An 18,459-nucleotide genomic window follows, 5' to 3' on the forward strand; every position below is an offset into this window, starting at 1 on the left:
ACCTATGTGGATTCTGACCTAAAATCACAGAGATGGAAGAGACCACAAGTGCCATCCAGCTCAACATCCTGCCCTGCTACTGCCATGAGCTTGGGATTGGTATGACCAATTCTGGGACCAGTCCAGAACTTTTTTTCTCCAGACTGACCTTGGATTTATAGGCCAATGTAGACTTTCATATCGATTCAGCGTATTCTTCTTCTTTCAGTCATTATATCATGGGGGCACAGGTCCAGCCCCACCTGACTCTGATGAAAAGAAACTGTAAAATTAAGTGTCATCAATATACTGATGACACATAATCCTAAAACATCTGATGACCTTCCTGAATGGCTTTGCATAGATACTGAAGACTAGGAGGATAGAACTGACAATGTGAAAGCATCCTACTAGTCATTGTAGTTGATACATATTCTGAGATAGATAGATAGATAGATAGATAGATAGATAGATAGATAGATATCACCCAGGAGGTATTGCTCTTTCATAGCATCCCCAATAAGCTGTCATTCTTTCCCTTTGTCCAATGGGCCGGCTTGATAAAGTCGTAGTGGAAAAAGCTTTCTCCAGCAGTTGCACAAGCTTCAGCTGCTGACCTTCAGTTATTTATATAGTTCCTAAAGACCTAAAAATGGTGCTAAGAGGGACAAGGGTGTGGGAAATCTATGAGGCAGAGTGGGAAAACATGAGTGAGTCATATGTTTTCTGAAGAAAGCACTCAGTAATGATAAACATTTTTGGTTTTTAAAAGGATATAAAATGCTTTCTGGGGAAATCCTTTGAATAAAAGAGAGAGAGGGACACACTGAAGCTGGAGTACTCTTTACTTTCACTTGTAGGTATTATCAAGTCCATTTAGAGTCCCTTGCAAGGAGTCATTGGGAGCAGCTGGCAGCTCCCAAATTAGCAGGATGATAAATTAAGGTAGGATTCGATTAGAAAAATCCATGGATGATAAGACCATTAGCCATGATGGCCAGATTCCCCCACCCCAGTTGTAGTATCAGACAGAGGCAGTATGCCTTGGAGGAGTGGTTCCCAAACTTTGATCCTCCAGGTGTTTTGGACTTCAGCTCCCAGCAGCCCTCAATCAGCTTGACCAACAGTCGGGAATTCTGGAAGCTGAAGTTCAGAACAACCAGAGGACTAAAGTCTGGACACCACTGCTTGGAGTATGAATTTCTGGGGCTTTCCAGAGATGAATGCCATAGTGGTTGTGCTTTTTTCATATGTTCTAGTGTGCTTTCCACAGGCATCTGGTCGACCAAAATGAGAAGGAGACTAAACAAGTTAGGAATGCTTTGGAGCAAACACTCTTCTATTCTTAATAAGGGATATTCAAATTAACAGAAAATGTGTCTTACTAGTGACTTAATCAGTGCTGATTTGACACAGGTGTAAAATGTGCCATCCCACTTTGATACTGAGTATATGACCTAAAAACAACTAGTTGGCATTGCACTCCCTGATGTGCAAAGGGAAGTTGCTGCTACCCGTGAGAGAAATAAGGTTGAACACTGTGAAAGTCATCCACTGCATGGCTATCAGCCTCCTCCCAGTAGACTCAGATCAAGGAAAAACTTCATGAGAACCACCACTACTCTTAATGTTCCCCCAGCAACAGCAAGAGTATCCCTCTGGGCAGCTAAAACAGGAAATCCCAACTGGAAGGCCTTCCATGAGGGTCTTCCCCCAGGAGCAAACCAAGAATGGGCAACATAGAAGTCCCTGAACAGACTCAGAAGTGGAGCGGGCAGATCAAAAGACAACCAGGCAAAATGGCACTACCTAATATATTTCTGTTGGTCCTGTGAGTTCAGTGTACCAATATTGGTTCAATTCCCTTGTTGGTGGAGTTCAGAATGCTCTTTGATTGTGGGTTAACTGTAAACCCCAACAACTACAACTCCCAAATGACAAAATCAAACCCTTCTCAACCCTACCAGTATTCAAATATGGGCATCTCGGGTATTTGTGCCAAATTTCATCAAGGGGAATCAAAATGAATCCAGGATATCAGATATTTACATTATGATTCATAAGAGTAGCAAAATTATAGTTATGAAGTAGTAACGAAAATAATTTTATGGTTGGGGGTCACTACAACATGAGGAACTGTATTAAGGGATCACGGCAGTGGCAAGGTTGAGAAACACTGCCTTTCCCTCCTGGCACTGGGGTCTCAATCCAAAACACCCACATGCTTACTTTTGAGAAGAAGAGGGGGTAAAAATCAGCTACATTGTGCACAATTCATGTAGTGTGTTTAAATCCAAGGCAGGCTTACAAAAATGAGAACAATGCTGACCTTTCCAAAAAGTTTTGGAGCAGGATTATTGGAAGCTTGAACAAGGATTAGCTTCTCCCCCTCCCCCCAAAAAGACTTTAAAACATGTATTTTTATAGTAAAGAAAAATTACAAAACCAATATTACAGTATGACTAAAATGTTCTCAAAGTCACAAATGAAACTTATCTAGCCAACTTAGTATCTTTATGTCCCACAAATCAGATTTGCTGAGCTTAAAAATAGCTATAAACTGGTGGGCTGCAGCTGACCATTTTTAATTGAAGGCCTGCTTCTCTTTTCCATGCTGTGTCAATGGAGCAAGTCCATAACCAATTAATCTTGTGCTCTATTTACAAGTGAATTAAATTCTGTGAATATTGAAGAGTCTGCAGATGCAATATTTTGCCTGCAGAGAAAGGATAGTGGGCATGTGGCAGTTCTCCAGCATTTGCCAAACAAGCTCATTTACTTTATGCACCAGTTAGTAACCCAGTGGGGAGAACAAATCAATATTTGTGGCATGTATCGTAAACCAGAAGCTGTTACAAACTTGTCATTCCCTATAGAGAAAAACATAGAACTAAATGGAAGTAAAGAAGAATTGCCATCTAAACTGGGATATTTGGTAACACCCTCCCTCCAATGTTCTCAGATGGTCCTGTTCGACCCTTTGCCGCCTGATTTTATTAGCTGTTTTTAAAATGCCACAGATTCTCTCCTTTGTTCCTACTTCCACCCTTGGCTTACTTCAACTAAAGTGCAAAAGTAGGTTCTATATATTGTCAAAGGCTTTTATGGCTGGAATCACTGGGTTGTTGTGAGCTTTCTGGGCTGTATGGCCATTGGCCATGTTCCAGAAGCCTTCTCTCCTGACCTCACAACCTCTGAGGATGCCTGCCATAGATGCAGGCAAAACGCCAGAAGAGACTGCTTCGGGAACATGGCCATACAGCCCAGAAAACTCACAACAACTCGAAGTAGGTTCTCGTACTTGACTATTCAGCAGGAGGGAGAAATGGGCCAGTTATTGCCCTTTCTAGTAGCCTCATTATGTTTTCTCTGCCTTTCCGACACTCAGTACATAACTCCAGAGGCTCTTTGCTTACAATTTATGTGCTCCTTCTCATTAATAACTTTTGATCTTCTGTTGTCTGGATACACCCTTTTGAGCATACTTTGATGTCACTCTGCCATATGCGTCCCAGTTTTCATCTGTGAACTGTTGGAGAGCATGTGGCTCTTTGAGTTTGCAGCTCATACTGGTTACAACACAAAAAGACATCTGAAGAAAGAATGTTCCCCCACTTACCCACCGATAAATAATAAAGTTCTTTACTAGCATTTGGATAATGTTCTTAACTAAGCCAATCTCCACTTCCTTTTCTTCTCTCCTTCCAATTGCCCCATATCATCACCACACTCCTTGCAAAATTACTGACCCATTTATTTACGTTGTTTTAGGTCAATGGTCTCTGTTTAGATAACACCTCTCTGAATCTCAGAGCAGGATTTGAGAGTCGTAGTAACATTACCAAATGTGGTATATCTCATAGGATTTCCCAGGCCTGAATCCAGGTCTATAGAATCAATAATAATAATTTGATAAAGACCAGTTTCGATGAAACCCGTCTGTTCCATTGAGGGTTTTGGCTGAGACTAATACTTTAACTGTGTTTAGGTACTAATCAAATTTATGTGTGTCTTCATGCATGTGTAGATGTATTTATGTATTTATTTATTTACTGCTTTTCTCACCCCTGGGGGGACTCAAAGGGGTTTACAAAAAATAATGGCAAAATTCAGTGCCTTACATAAACCAAATCATAAATCAACAGCATATAACTAAGCATAAATTCAATAGGACAATTCACCGTGAGAAAAGAGGACATTTAAACATGAAATATAAACAATTAAAACACCTAATAAAAACATTAAAATTACATGATCCAAACTTGTAGACCAGGCCATTCCAAATGTCAATTGCACATATTCCATATTTACTTCTTGTACTGTGTTACTTTACTAGTCAAAAGCTTGGTTCCATAACCAAGTCTTTGTTCTCTTTCTAAAGGCCAGGAGAGGAAATGCTGATCTAATCTCTCTGGGGAGAGAATTCCAGAGTCAAGGGGCCACCATTGAAAAGGCCCTGTTTCTCCTCCCCACCAAGCGCACTTGCGAAGCAGGTGGGACTGGGAGCAGGGCCTCCCCAGAAGGTCTTAACCTTCGTGATGGTTCATAAAGGGAGATAGGTTCTGACAGGTAAATCAAAAGATTCTTCACTATGTGGAGAGAGAAAACTCTCAAAAATTGCAGAACACAACCATTAACACCTGTTAAATATCCTGCTTTTAGGACCTAGAGCTGTGATTCCACTGCCATGACAATATTCTGAAATTCTGAGATTTGCAGTTTAGGGAGGGCCATTTAGATTTATCAGCCAGAGAGCCCTAGTGGTAAACCCCAGGATTTATGGGTTGTTCCCATGCCATTAAAGTGAAACCATAGCTTGCTTGCTTGCTTGCTTGCTTGCTTGCTTGCTTATTTATTTATTTATTTATTTATTTACTGCTTTCCTCACCCCTGGGGGCACTCAAAGCGTTTACAAAAAAATTATGGCAAAATTCAATGACTTACATAAACCAAATCATAAATCACTGTGTAGTGTGAAAGAGGCCTAAATGTGTAATTCAAGTCATAACAGCAGCAAGCAGGTTTACTAGCAAATTAATTAATAAATAAATAAACTCCCTTGAAAACGGATCACATCAGGCAGTGCTGCCCTTAGACTGTTTATGTCACCCAGCCTTCATGTTCTTCTTTTGCTTCCATTCAAAAGAGATGAATTACGGTACCTATTTGAAGACCCTTTTGCATTACACTATCATAGTTGCACAGAGTACAATATTCATATGAAAAGGACCACATGTAATAAATGAAAAATATATGCAAAGACTTTTCAAGGCACTGCCCTGGGATTCCTTCCCTCACTCTCTACATGGAAAATACGGTCCAGGCCTTATGATCACAAATCGAGATAAAATCCGAGCCTTATTGTTTTCCACACCATATGGATAGATGGGTTCCCTTAGGCAAGTGTAGTATCTGAGTTTGAAGTATTTTACCATTATAGTGAGTAGCAATTTTATGAAACACGGATCCAAAGACCTATGGATGATTTCTCCATGATGCAAGAAAACTGTGACAGCAAGTGGTGACAAATTAATTTATTATCTTCCATTTGCATATGGTCCCATGAGCTTATCTCTCAAAAGGCAATGCTAATTTCTTCCAGCTATCCTGTTCAACCAATACACACTCCACTTAGATTATCTGTGCAATTTGAGATGCAAAGCACTGAAGGATGGCTTCCTGGACAATCAAGAGCCATGAAAAGGCTTTTCAAGTTCACTAGCTCATGAAAAAGCTCTGAGAACTATAAAAGGAGCACACTAAATCAATGGACCTAAATGGCGGCAGCAGGGTTCTCAATGGAGCTTACAGTAATAGACTGAAATGATTTGCAAAAACAACTGTCAACGGACAAAGTATCTTTCGGAATGCAAATGCTATTGCAAGCAGCAATTCCACAATCCAGTTTGTATCCCCATCAGAGTGGGAGGGTAGGCATAAATTTATCACATACAGCTGGCAAAAAGTGCTGTGAAGATGCCAAAGCGTAAAAGAAAAACCCTGACCTAGATGAAGAGTTACATAGGAAGCAGAAGGAGGGGGGGGGGGGGAAGAGGCAGTATTGTTGGAGAGTTATTAAACTTGTAGCCACGATGTCGATGCCTGCATTTCACCAAGTACCACAGAGATGTTAGGCTTTTTATAGCTGTTATTGTGTTTTTGAGTCACTGTGCTGGAAACCACCACTAAAAGATTTGAAAACACCTTTTAGAAGCAGGCAGATGTGTTGGGAGGAGGGAGGGCATAAAGGAACTGTGCAAAAGCAAACATGGATTACGGAGCATAAAAGGCAGTTTGGATAACTGCAGCTGCACTCAAGTCACTTATCGAGATTCAGAGGAACAATTCTTGGAAAGGATTCTGACTAGAAATAAAAATTAAACCATTTTAAAGCCCCTTGGGTGTTTTCAGTTGCTATTCTTTTATTCAAATGACATTTTAGCACTCTGTCACATCATTTAAGGTAGTGCACAAGGCACAAGCCTGTATTTCCTCCTTACTGATGAGCTGCACATTTCCCACAATGTAATGTTAATATAATTTCTACTAGTTTCCATGGCACACAAAGACATGCCAGCTGTGCTTAAACTGGGTGCACACCAGGGACCCATATCCAGCAGGCATTGACTAATTTTCCTTTCTTCAAGAAGAGACAAGACAGATATACCAGCACCATTTAGGTCAAATCCTAAAACTCTAAAGCAGTGGCCCTTAATCTAGTCTTCCAGATGTTTTAGACTCCAGCTTCTAGAACAGTGGTTCTCAACCTTTTTTTTTTTTTGACCAGGGACCACTTGAATAAGGACTACTTCGACCAGGGACACCTCTCCAACATTAGTACGAAAATGGGTTACGAATCAGTTTTTGGTCAACTTTAGATTTGGTTTGGTTATTTGGGGGTGTTGATTCAGAAAACTGCATTGGCTAGACCACATCAGCTCGTTTCGGATACAGAATATATGCCATCCAGTAGTCGCCATCTGCTCGCCCACAGAAAATCATATTTAATCATTTAGATCTGATGTGGTAGTAGTAATCTTTCGTGGGTAGTCAGCTTCTCCCTTCCCGACATCCCTGTTGCATCGGCACTATAAGAGGGTTTTGTAAGACCAATCGCTCTCGTTGCCGAGTGGGTTTGAGGCAACGGTGTAGTAATGGTGAGGCTGCGGACCATATTTTTGTTCTTGGGACCACTGGTAGTACACGGAGTACAGGTTGGGAACCACTGTTCTAAAATTCCTTGCCTTTATTTCATGCTAGGAATTGGCCCTGTGCAGTTCTGACCCTTCTTGCTAAAACCCCATGCATTCATTAAGGCATGTAAGCCCTAATGAAAAGAGAATGTGTCTGTGTAAACATGCATAAGAGCTGGTTCTTAACTCCTGAAAGGCGACTGTACAGATAAAAATGATTCTATAATAAGAACAAAGAGTTATCCACTGAGAAGGTCAACTCAAATGTGATGGAGGTCTGAATGCAACCTGTCCCCAAAAGTCTCCTGCTGGGCAGATATCCTGACTAAAGCACACGATGAAAGCTTCCTCTCAGCATTTTGGCAAGGACCTGGCTTTGTTTATTCTCGCACTTACTTTTAACTGGGCAAGATGGTTTGTAGTGGCTGCCCAGTCTTATGGGCTGAAGGTTCCTATCACCTTCTATCATATCTATCATATCACCTTCTATCACAACCGTCTTTGTTGAAAAACCTGAGGACAAACCTAATCGAGATGAATGACAATATTTTGTTGTTGTGTGTTTTCAATTTATTTCTGACTTATGGCAACTCTAAGATGACCATATCATGCCTTTCTCAGATGCTGAAAGTGTGGGTCACCCAAAGTAATCTAGTGGGTTTCCATGGCCAAGCAGGGATTTGAACCCTGGTCTCCCGGAATCCTGATCAGACCATTACGCCACACTGGCTCTAACTAGAGCCTAAAACTTCCATATGGACTTTATTTCCAGCATCATATTGTTTTCAGAAATACCAATCAGCAGCAGCTTTTAATGCCGTTGTGTTGCTTTGATGAAGCTTGTATTATTTGAATCCACCATGGATCATTAAATATAAAATGCAGACTAAAGCCAAATTAAATTAAAGCACTTAAGTGAGCAAGGCAAAAGAAATGGCAAGAGCAACAACCGGGGGGAAAAATCCATGACTGTTTGTACCAAGGGCAGCCACTAAGCCTTGTCGTGCTGGCCTCATTCCCTCTCTTGATAAAGCAGCTGTGGGAGTCTTTGTTGAGCACAAAATAGATGGATAGACTTCTTTTATACTACAGGGCTGCAACAGCATTATGTTATCTCAGTGTTTTCCAGATGTGCTGTATTACTGCAGAAGTCTGATAAAAAAAGGAAGAGGAGGAAGAAGAGATAATAGCAGAATGCACAGGGCCAATTCCTAGGTCTTTCTCCTATGCGAACGTAGGAACATGATCGTATCTGTCCTCATTACTGCCTGGTCTCTGAAGCATCATGTCAAGAGGATTGCTTTTGTTTCCAACTGGCAAAGGTGGGTGAGACCGGGCAGTGATAGGGATGCTCCTGCCCATCCTTGTATGCAGTTAGATGCTTTCAGGTTGCTGCATTTCTAGATTTAGGTCACTAGTAATTGGATATGTATGGAATACGCACAGGCTCTGCAGAGCTCGCTGCATTTGCTCATATGCCCATTTGGCAGCTGTCCTACAAAACAGAGCGGCTGGAAATGTAAAGCTCCAATTAAACAGGAAGGATCCCACTACACAATTAACTCTCACCCGTAAGGCTCTGAACAGAATGGTACCTCTCTGCACCTCAGGGAATGCTTTTTGAAATGGGGTGAGTTTTTCTTAGCACATTATTACTTCCACAGGATTTTGAAAAGAGCCTTTGAGAGGCAGTTCCATCAGTAGGATGGCTCTGACCAAATGTAATTCCATTTCTAGGTTCAATGTTGTGCTGCGGGTCTAATTAGAGGCACACCCTCCACCTATGGAAGGTGTAGAACATAAAAACTTAATGAAATATTTCCAAACCGAAATAATAAGAGCTCCCTTGGAATACTTCACAACCAATGGGGAAATCAACCTAAATATGTAAGGGAGAGACTTCAGTCAGAAAAGCAAAGAAGGAACCTCTTCCAAGCAGTTTTATTTTATGCAGTTTGAAACACTGACCATGCTGGCTGCTCTGGAACTCGAGTCCAGAAAAGACCTATGGTATTTCTAAATTCTGATTTTATGACCACTTTGTGATAAAAAAAACCAAATACTTCTCTATTTGTACTATTTTTTTTCTAAATTATACCATCATTTTCTAAATTATAACCATCTAAATTATATTCTTTATTCCAATTAGAGCAATTCATCTACCAGTGACTGAAATATCTGTTCATAGGGACTGGTAGATGAATTGCTCTACTTGAAAAGGAAATTATTATTATTATTATTATTATTATTATTATTAATAATAATAATAATTCCAAGTGTAGACTCTGCAAGGAGGCAGATGAAATAATGGATCACATACTCAGCTGCTGCAAGAAAAACATGCAAATTGACTACAAGCAGAGACATAATACTGTTGCTCAGATGATCCACTGGAACTTGTGCCACAAATATCATCTGTCTGTGACAAAAAACTGGTGGGATCACAAGCCTGAAAAACTTACAGAAAATGAATACATCAAACTGCTCTGGGACTTCTGAATCCAGACTAACAGAGTTTTGGAGCACAATGCTCCTGACCTCATGATCGTGGAAAAAAAACAAAGTATGGATCATCGACGTTGCATTCCCAGGCAACAGCAGAATTGACTAGAAGAAACTGGAAAAGCTTACACAATACGAGGATTTAAAGATCGAAATACTCTGGCCCAAGCCAGTCAAGGTGGTCCCAGTGGTGATCGGCCTTGGCCTACACTTAGGAACAATAGGGCACAGAAAAAATTACTATCTGTCAGCTGCAAAAGGCCACCCTACTTGGAGCTGCAGACATTATTCATTGGTAATCACAGTCCTAGACACTTGGGAAGTGTCCAACGTTTGATCAAATATAAAAGCCAGCATAGTGATCTTATTTGTTGTGTATCAAATAATAATAAAAATGAATACTTATTATTTCTTACCCCTCTTTCCTTGGGGCGAGGTGGGATGCACAATGCAGTTGTAAAACACAATTTAAGCCTACATTCATGTCAGGTCCTAGTTTGTACATGGTTGCAATTGCCATATTAGTAGCAGCCTGTGAGAAAAGTTTAATAGGTTCATTTTCAAGGTAACCCAGGAATTAAACTGATATTATATTCAAGTTGAAGACAGAGAAAATAATCTCAGAGTCATAGTGAGTTATCCTGTAGTCTGATAGGTATAAAGCAAATTAAATGTTAATAAGCCTACCTCTCGGCCTTTCCCCTATGTTTAGGATACCCCTAATTAAAAATAGAAGATGTTAAGCCAATGGTTTGTGCACATCTGTGTTATGTACATGTACATCTGCCTGAGTATTATCTATTCACTGGTCTGAATGGAACTATTTTTGAGTAGGCACTAACCTACAGCTGCTTTTATAGTATTTTAAGCAAATCATTCTGAAAATCTACAAAGTAAGGTTTTCAAAGCTTTGTTCTAAGAAGTACTCAGATACTTTAATTATTTTAGCAATATTGCTTGAAGTCATATGGATCTTATCAACGAATAACTGCCTGACTTAAATTAGCACTTCCAATTAAATGGAAGATTAAAGTAGACGATTAAACCAGTTACTGCAAATATCAGCTGAAGTTATATCTTTTTTCAGTTAAGAGCAACTGCAAAACTTATCGTTCTGGTTATGACTGTCGTACACAGAACAACATGGTTTTACCTTTTTCCTATCCTGCTGCAATCCCAGTGACAAGTGCTCCTTTGTACTTTCTCTTAGTCCCAAGAGTAAAGGAAGTTCTCAATAGTACTAATGAAAGCTTCCCCATTAAGGCTAAGAATTGTGGTTTATTTTTTATCAGGACTGTAGTAGGGATTGAAAGGGTTAATCTCATTTTTTTGCTGCCACTCTGCTAACAACCCCCATCTTCCCAATGGCTAAGTTTTTAAAAGAATGCATACACACAAAGACACAACTTCAGGCAGTAAGTTCAACATCACATCTATTTTGCCCTAATTTTGCCAGAATGCTTTCATTCTTTGTACTGGAGGGACTTGTTTGAAACAGTAATTCTGTGGCTCTTACAAGAAGCCTTATATACTTGGCTAATATTTATTATCAGAATAAAAAGGTTACAAGAAACAAGTGATACAACATTTAGTCTTGTATTTTCAGTGTTCCACGTAATAACGCAGAAGATTATTCATCAACAGCAGAAGATTAAAGGGAGAAAGAAGCCAAAGGCACATTCTTCTCTTTCTTCTTTTCCAAAACTCATTGTTAATGCAAAATCTACAATGTACCGACAAAATGGCACAACATATTACATAGGAATTACGACACCGAAAGCCAGGTTCCACATTCTCTTCCCACTCAACTTTTATACATGTATCATAGAGAAAGATGTGAAAACGAGATTTCAATTTGCACTTTCTTTAAACACATTATAATAGTAAGCAGACAATCTTTTAAAATACTCATAACAACATTCCTCCCCACCCACCATTGCTAGGTCCATTTGATTATGCTCTGGTGTTGCCCTTGTTACTGAAGCTGAGAACCCAACTAGGACAGAGAAAAAGAGAGACATGGTCAACTGTGTCAAGTTTCATGTGGCATGTTGGCACTTTTGACCAAACAGCCCTCAGGGATTAGAGCAAGTCTAAACTAATTTTCGCTGTTAGCCAAATAAGCAATTGATCCCTCAGGTACAAATTAGTCTAGCCTACCACCCAGGGAGCCTAATACCTCAAGGCATACATGTTTAAAATCTCAGCCCTCAAAGTTTCCTTCATTTGGAAAATAAAGATAAATTGAGAAAAGCAAACAAGAGGCAGGATCGGAGAATGGCAGCAAATCCATTCTTTTTCTCTGTGAAGCAGAAATGATAGCATTAAGGGTACATTTGATTTTCTATATAAGGTGCAAAGTATAACTCGCCTAATGCAAACCATCTTGTTAGCGAGAGATCAGTTTGATTCCCAGGTGGTAAAACCAAATCCTTAGAATGTAAACATTAACAGGTTTTCAAAGCAAGTGGCTTTTCAGAGCCTGAAGCCAGCTGGCCTATAAACTTGGTGCTCAATTCTTCCTCAGTTCCCAATCAAGAGTAGCTACTCCTTGGCTATATTTTATTATTATTGCTTCTGCCAATTAAAAAAAAGTGTTTGTTTTTTAAGCAAAGATGTTAAAATCAGATATGCAAATTGAACCCAAAACCCTGTGGACAGCCAACGGGGCATCAAAATTCTATATAAATATAGAATACTTCTTTTTCTTGCGTGATATCTAAATTCCTTCCTGGGCAGATACTAATTCTGACAAACATCTGAAAGCATGATCAATTTCAAAAACAGGCTTTGCCTAATACTAGATCTGCTTCACCAAGAGGAAGAATGAACAAACATTTGGGTTAGCAAGATGATAAGTCCCATCATAATACCTGTTTTCCAATTTTCTTGATTTTTTAAATAAAAGGACTTTGATAAACAGAGCAGAATTCAATGTAGAAGGCTTTCATGGCCGGAATCATTGGGTTGTTGTAGGTTTTTTCGGGTTATATGGCCATGTTCTAGAGACATTCTCTCCTGACGTTTTGCCTGCATCTATGCAAAGAGGTCTGAGGATGCTTGCCATAGATGCAGGTGAAACATCAGGAGAGAATGCCTCTAGAACATGGCCATATAGCTCGAAAAAACCTACAAAAACCCAGAGCAGAATTTTACAGTTACTGATGAAAACTAACATTTCTATAGAAAGAACCTACTAAGTACATCTCTTTTGATTTTAAAATCACATGGCAAAAGAGTAATTTCAGAACACATCTGTGCACACACTGGGATACCTCAGACTGAAAATGGAAGGATAGCTTTTTCTCATGTGATATACAGTACTTTCAATAGCAGCTGGAATATCAGAAATTAGTAACAAGCAACAGATTAAATAATACACATACACTATGCGCGCACACACACATATCTATTTATGGCCAGCTGTCCCAATAAAAAGGCTGCTTTGTCTGAGAAGTAGCTCATCAGAGATCATCTTAACCATTTTGGCAATACACACCTTAAATAACATTCTGAGTTATCTAGTGCAAAGTTTAGTTTGTTATATTATACCAGTTTCATTCCTCGGTTCTTATAAGCCACAAAAGGTTTACTATGCTCTCCACATTTTTTTGCTATAATGTTAAAAGTCAATTACTTCTCACAAATAGCACTTTGTTAACTAGTGTGCTGTTTTAGCTGTACATTCATGAGACTCTCCATTACACCACACAGTTTTTGGTCATGCTCCAGGAGACCAATCTCACACAATGCCCTGTCTTGAACGTCAAAGTCTTTTCAGAGCGAGGCAGCGCTGCTCCACGTGACATTTAGCATGTCATTTTTGCCACTCCATACTCCAGACTGACAACGCCGGGCTCTGTCTTGGAGAGCTCTTCCATATATTCACTGTACCGATTGTCTGCTGCATTGGAGCCCTCTATCGTCCGAATGCAGTCATTCCCCGGTAAAAGAGGCTGCGCTTTCTTAAAGCACTCCAATGTTTTAAGGACTGGTGAAACTGGACAAATAGACTGTAAAGGCTCCTTGGTGAAGACATCATCCTTTTTTGCCCGGTGCTCTAGTTTCTGGGATGAAGGGGAATAAGACAGGTTTTTAGTTAATCCTTTACCTTTCCACTCTAGATCCTAACATGTCATTGTTCGCACACAATCATTCACCTATTTGACTGCTCTCCTTCCCTGTGAACATACAAAAATGCCCTGTACAAAGTCCAGTAACACTATGTAACATAATTGTTGTTGCTGGGTTATAAATGTAATTTCCTAATTGGTTCTATCATATAGGAATGGAAAAGTTTATTAAACTCCAAAAACTTTGTTTCTGTGAGACATCCTATATAATTTGCAGCCAATTCAACGTTATATTGTCGAAGGCTTTCATGGCTAGAATCACTGGGTTGTTGTAGGTTTTTTGGGCTATATGGCCATGTTCTAGAAGCATTCTCTTCTGACGTTTCGCCTGCATCTATGGAAAGCATCTTCAGAAATTGTGAAGTCCACATGACATTTAGCATGCCATTTTAGCATGTTACCTCACAACCTCTGAGGATGCTTGTCATAGATGCAGGCGAAATGTTAGGAGAATGCTTCTAGAACATGGCCATATAGCCCAAAAAACCTATAACAACCCAGCAATTCAACATTGTTTGTGGCAGCTACAAAAACCAAGTTTCAGGAGTATAACAACTACTTTCACAATAAGTACTGCACAATTAAATAGGAAATTAAACTTTCAAACCAGGAACATATTTTTTTTTCAAATTTTGTTACATGTAATCTATTTACATAACCTTTGTTCTTGACCTTCAAATAATTTATGACGTATTGAGACCTGATTATAACATTTTCTGAAACTGAGTATGTATGTCTTGCCTAAAGTCACCCATTGGGTTTCCATGTCCAAGAAAGGAATCGAACTAAGGTCTCCAGAGCTGTAGTCCAACTCTCAAAGCACACGGACCTCTCAACCTCTGAGGATGACTGCCATAGATGTGGGCGAAACGTAAGGAGAGAATGCTTCTGGAACATGGCCATACAGCCCGGAAAAGTCACAGCAACCCAAAGGAATGAACTTTTAGGAGGAAAGCAGCCTGGTGTCAAGAGTTGGAAAGAAAACAGCTATTTGCATTTACTCACAGCTTCCAGTTCCTTAATGTCTTTCTCTAGCTGCCTATTTTGATCATTCATGGTCATGATATGGCTGAGAATAGACTGCCTGGGATGCATCGTATGATCAAACTGATGATACATGTTTCTCCAAAACCTGTAGATGGGAACCATATTGTTGTTTTAATACATTAATCTGATGCTGGGGCATGAAAAATACATATATATTTTAACACTTACTTAAAATTAAAAGATACAGTGTCAGGCTCCAGAACTGTAAATGACTGAGAAAAACTCTCACTGTAGACAGGGTTCAGATATTTCTCACGTTGCTCCAGGAGGAATGGCCACAGTGAGTACGTCTTCTCTTTCAATCTGGGGATAAAAAGAGAGTTGAGCCAGTTGCTCTCAGCAACTGAAGAACTTATACATCTTTCTGCAAATTATATGTGATGCAGGGAAAATAGCCACAAGGGACACAGAACTGAAATGCAGCTGTAGTGTTGACGTGATTTTATTTTACCCTATCCTCATCCACCCCTATTATAAATTCAATTTAGTGCAGAAGAAGAACAAATGAATACTCTGTTGGAAAATATAATTTTCAGGCAGAAGATTTAAATAAGTGACATGGGATTGGAGGGAGTGGGGGCAGGGATGAACCAGAGATGGCATACAAATGTTGGTTGGCTGTAATTTCCATTAGGTAAGGCCAATACTGAGGGATGATGGGAGCTGTAGGTCTCCCCTGAAGAAATTTATTCTCTGAGGAAGGTTTTGAATTACTTTTTGCATTTCACACCAACAAAGCTTGCTCTGCACCAGAGATATTAATTGCTGGCTGTGGAAAGACTCTTTGCGGGAAAAGAACAAGACACAGAGATGCTGTATGGAACATACTGCTGGTTTAAAAGCCCTACCTTAGCTCTTCACGTTCTTTTTGGCAGTTTCCAATGAAGTTTCCAAACTGGCATGAATGGACATGTTCATGGATCTGAAGAAGAAAAGCCTCGTTGTACTCAAAGGCTCGTGGAAACTGTTCTGTCAGGTGCCAGACGCTTTCTAAAAACTGGACAAACACTGGAGAGATTTCCTTTGGGTCACCATCCAGCTGGCCACATCTGTAAAACATATTTCAAAGTAATGAGAGAAAGGAAACTTCCCCAACCACAACAGTTGACTGTTTGTGGGTTTATCTTTTGTGGATTTGATTAATATGTTCTTGCTAGAAATCTCTAGGTCCCTCAGACCAACTTTATTGTCAACTTCTGGTGGAGGACCTAAGGTTCCCTAGTGAAGTGTTCTCTCAGCTAAAAACAAATTGTGGATTTTTTATTCACAGTATTTCAATTTTCAAGGGGATTCACCACCCCAACAACCACAAAGTAGTGGGCCTATTGTACTATATGAGGATCACGAATAAAACATTTTATTTTGATATATAAATGTATGATCTAGGAAATATTACATTAGAAGTTCTCCTTCTCATTAAAAGAGATGTTACAAGAACACTTTAGGATAAAATTAGGGGAATACCAGACACCTACTGCTGGATAACCATGGGAATACAGTAAGCTCAAGATAACATGCTTCCACTTTCTACTTGTTTGGAATTAAACATTAGTGGACAGAAATAAAACAAAATAAATTAGACTTACTCAATCAGATTGACTGCTCTCTTTTTAATAGTACAGATAGCATTCCAAATCACAAATTGCTTTCTGGAAGGCCAATCTTATTCAAAAGCTGTTCATAATGTGATACGGATGGGATGTTATTTATTATTTTATTTATTTATTTATTTATTTATTTACTATTCTTGTATACCGCTGTATCTCAAGCCCGAAGGCGACTCACAGCGGTTTCCAAAAAAGCAAACAGAGACAGTAAAAACAGCAGTAATCAATACATCATAACAGTTAAACTACACAATTACATTTCTAACAATAAACAACATCAATACACAGTTATTACAAAAAACCCACCCCAGATCGCCTCATCATCCAAACGTGATCCAAATTCGTCGTCCATTGTTCCTTTCCTATGTTCAATTTACCGGGGATTGCACTGAATTAATCAAAAGCCTGCACAAACATCCAGGTCTTCAACTTTCTACGGAATGTCATGAGAGATGGTGCCAGCCTAACATCTATAGGAAGGGCGTTCCATAGCCGAGGAGCCACCACCGAGAAGGCCCTGTCTCTCGTCCCCGCCAACCGTGCTTGAGAGGCCGGCGGGACCGAGAGCAGGGCCTCCCCGGAAGATCTCAAAGTTCGGGTGGGTTCATAGGCCGAGATGCGGTCAGATAGGTATCTTGGGCCGGAACCGTTTAGGGCTTTATAGGCTAGTACCAACACCTTGAATTGGGCCCGGTAGCAAATCGGCAGCCAATGGAGCTGGTGCAGCAGGGGGGTTGTGTGCTCCCTGCGCTCCGCTCCCGTTAGAATCATGGCTGCCGCGCACTGGACTAGTTGTAGCTTCCGGGCCGTCTTCAGGGGCAGCCCCACGTAGAGAGCGTTGCAGTAGTCTAGGCGGGATGTGACATGTTGGTAGAATGAGCTTCTTTTTGGCAAATGAATTTACTCACAACATTAAAATTTTAGCTTTTCTGTAACCATACCGACTGCAGACAATGTTTGCTGTGGAAATCTGGAAGTTGAGATCCACTATTCATTATTTATTTATTTATTTATTTATTATTTCAGACATTTATATCCCATCCTATCTCAACCTCCACAGAGGGACTCAGGGCGGCTAACAACTGGCACAGCATGGTGCCAAGCTGTAGAATGACTTTGGTAGTTTTGGGATCTGGGAGATTTCATATGCAAATAGTGCAAAACCAATATATGCCAAGTTGGGTACTCAACATTTTGTGGAGTTGTTTGTTAGTTTAAGGATTACTTAATAAAAATACATACAATGGAAACATCAAGATGGTTCCCTGGAGTGAGGTGGCAATTGAGTCTTAACAAATATTTATAAATATACTAGTTGTTCCCTGCCATGTGTTGCTGTGGCCCACATGGGGGTTCTGTGTGGGAGGTTTGGCCCAATTCTATCATTGGTGGGGTTTAGAATGCTCTGTGATTGTAGGTGAACTATAAATCCCAGCAACTACAACTCCCAAATGTCAAGATTCTATTTTCCCCAAACTCCACCAGTGTTCACATTTGGGCATATTGAGTATTCGTGTAAAGTTTGGTCTAGATCCATTATTGTTTGAGTCCAGTGATCTCTGGATGTAGGTGAACTACAATTCCAAAACCAAAGGACACAACCCACCAAACCCTTCCAGTATTTTATGTTGGTTATGGGAGAACTGTGTGCCAAGTTTGGTTCAATTCCATCGTTGGTGGGGTTCAGAATGCTCTTTGATTGTAGGTGAACTATAAATCCCAGCAACTACACCTCCCAAATGACAAAATCAATTTTGAGTGAAGGACATACATTGGGTTGTTAGGTGTCTTGTATCCAAATTTGGTGTCAATTCGTCCAGTGGTTTTTGAGTTCTGTTAATCCCACAAAAGAACATTACATTTTTATTTATATAGATAAGGCAAACAATTATTCCAGAGAGGAAGCTCTTCTGCAGCAATTAAAAGTTTTAAATTAACGAATGTCAGCATAAAATGAAGGATAATATCGAGGAACTAGAAGAAAGTCGTGCAAACTTT

At 39.9% G+C, this 18,459-nt stretch overlaps 1 protein-coding gene across 1 annotated transcript in view; it reads right to left on the reverse strand.

Moving 5' to 3' along the window:
- Positions 1-11,090: 11,090 nt before the first annotated feature.
- Positions 11,091-18,459, reverse strand: part of MTMR6 (myotubularin related protein 6) — a 28,141-nt gene continuing 20,772 nt past the window's right edge. Inside the window, exons 11-14 of the mRNA XM_067466577.1 lie at positions 15,703-15,903; positions 15,023-15,157; positions 14,813-14,939; positions 11,091-13,741 (exon numbers count right to left, since the gene is read on the reverse strand). Of these exons, the coding sequence (XP_067322678.1) occupies positions 13,484-13,741; positions 14,813-14,939; positions 15,023-15,157; positions 15,703-15,903 (721 nt within the window). The 3' untranslated portion in view covers positions 11,091-13,483. The remainder of the gene's footprint in view (positions 13,742-14,812; positions 14,940-15,022; positions 15,158-15,702; positions 15,904-18,459) is intronic.

The sequence above is a fragment of the Anolis sagrei genome, chromosome 3, assembly GCF_037176765.1.
Source record: "Anolis sagrei isolate rAnoSag1 chromosome 3, rAnoSag1.mat, whole genome shotgun sequence".
Classification (NCBI taxonomy): Eukaryota; Metazoa; Chordata; class Lepidosauria; order Squamata; family Dactyloidae; genus Anolis; species Anolis sagrei.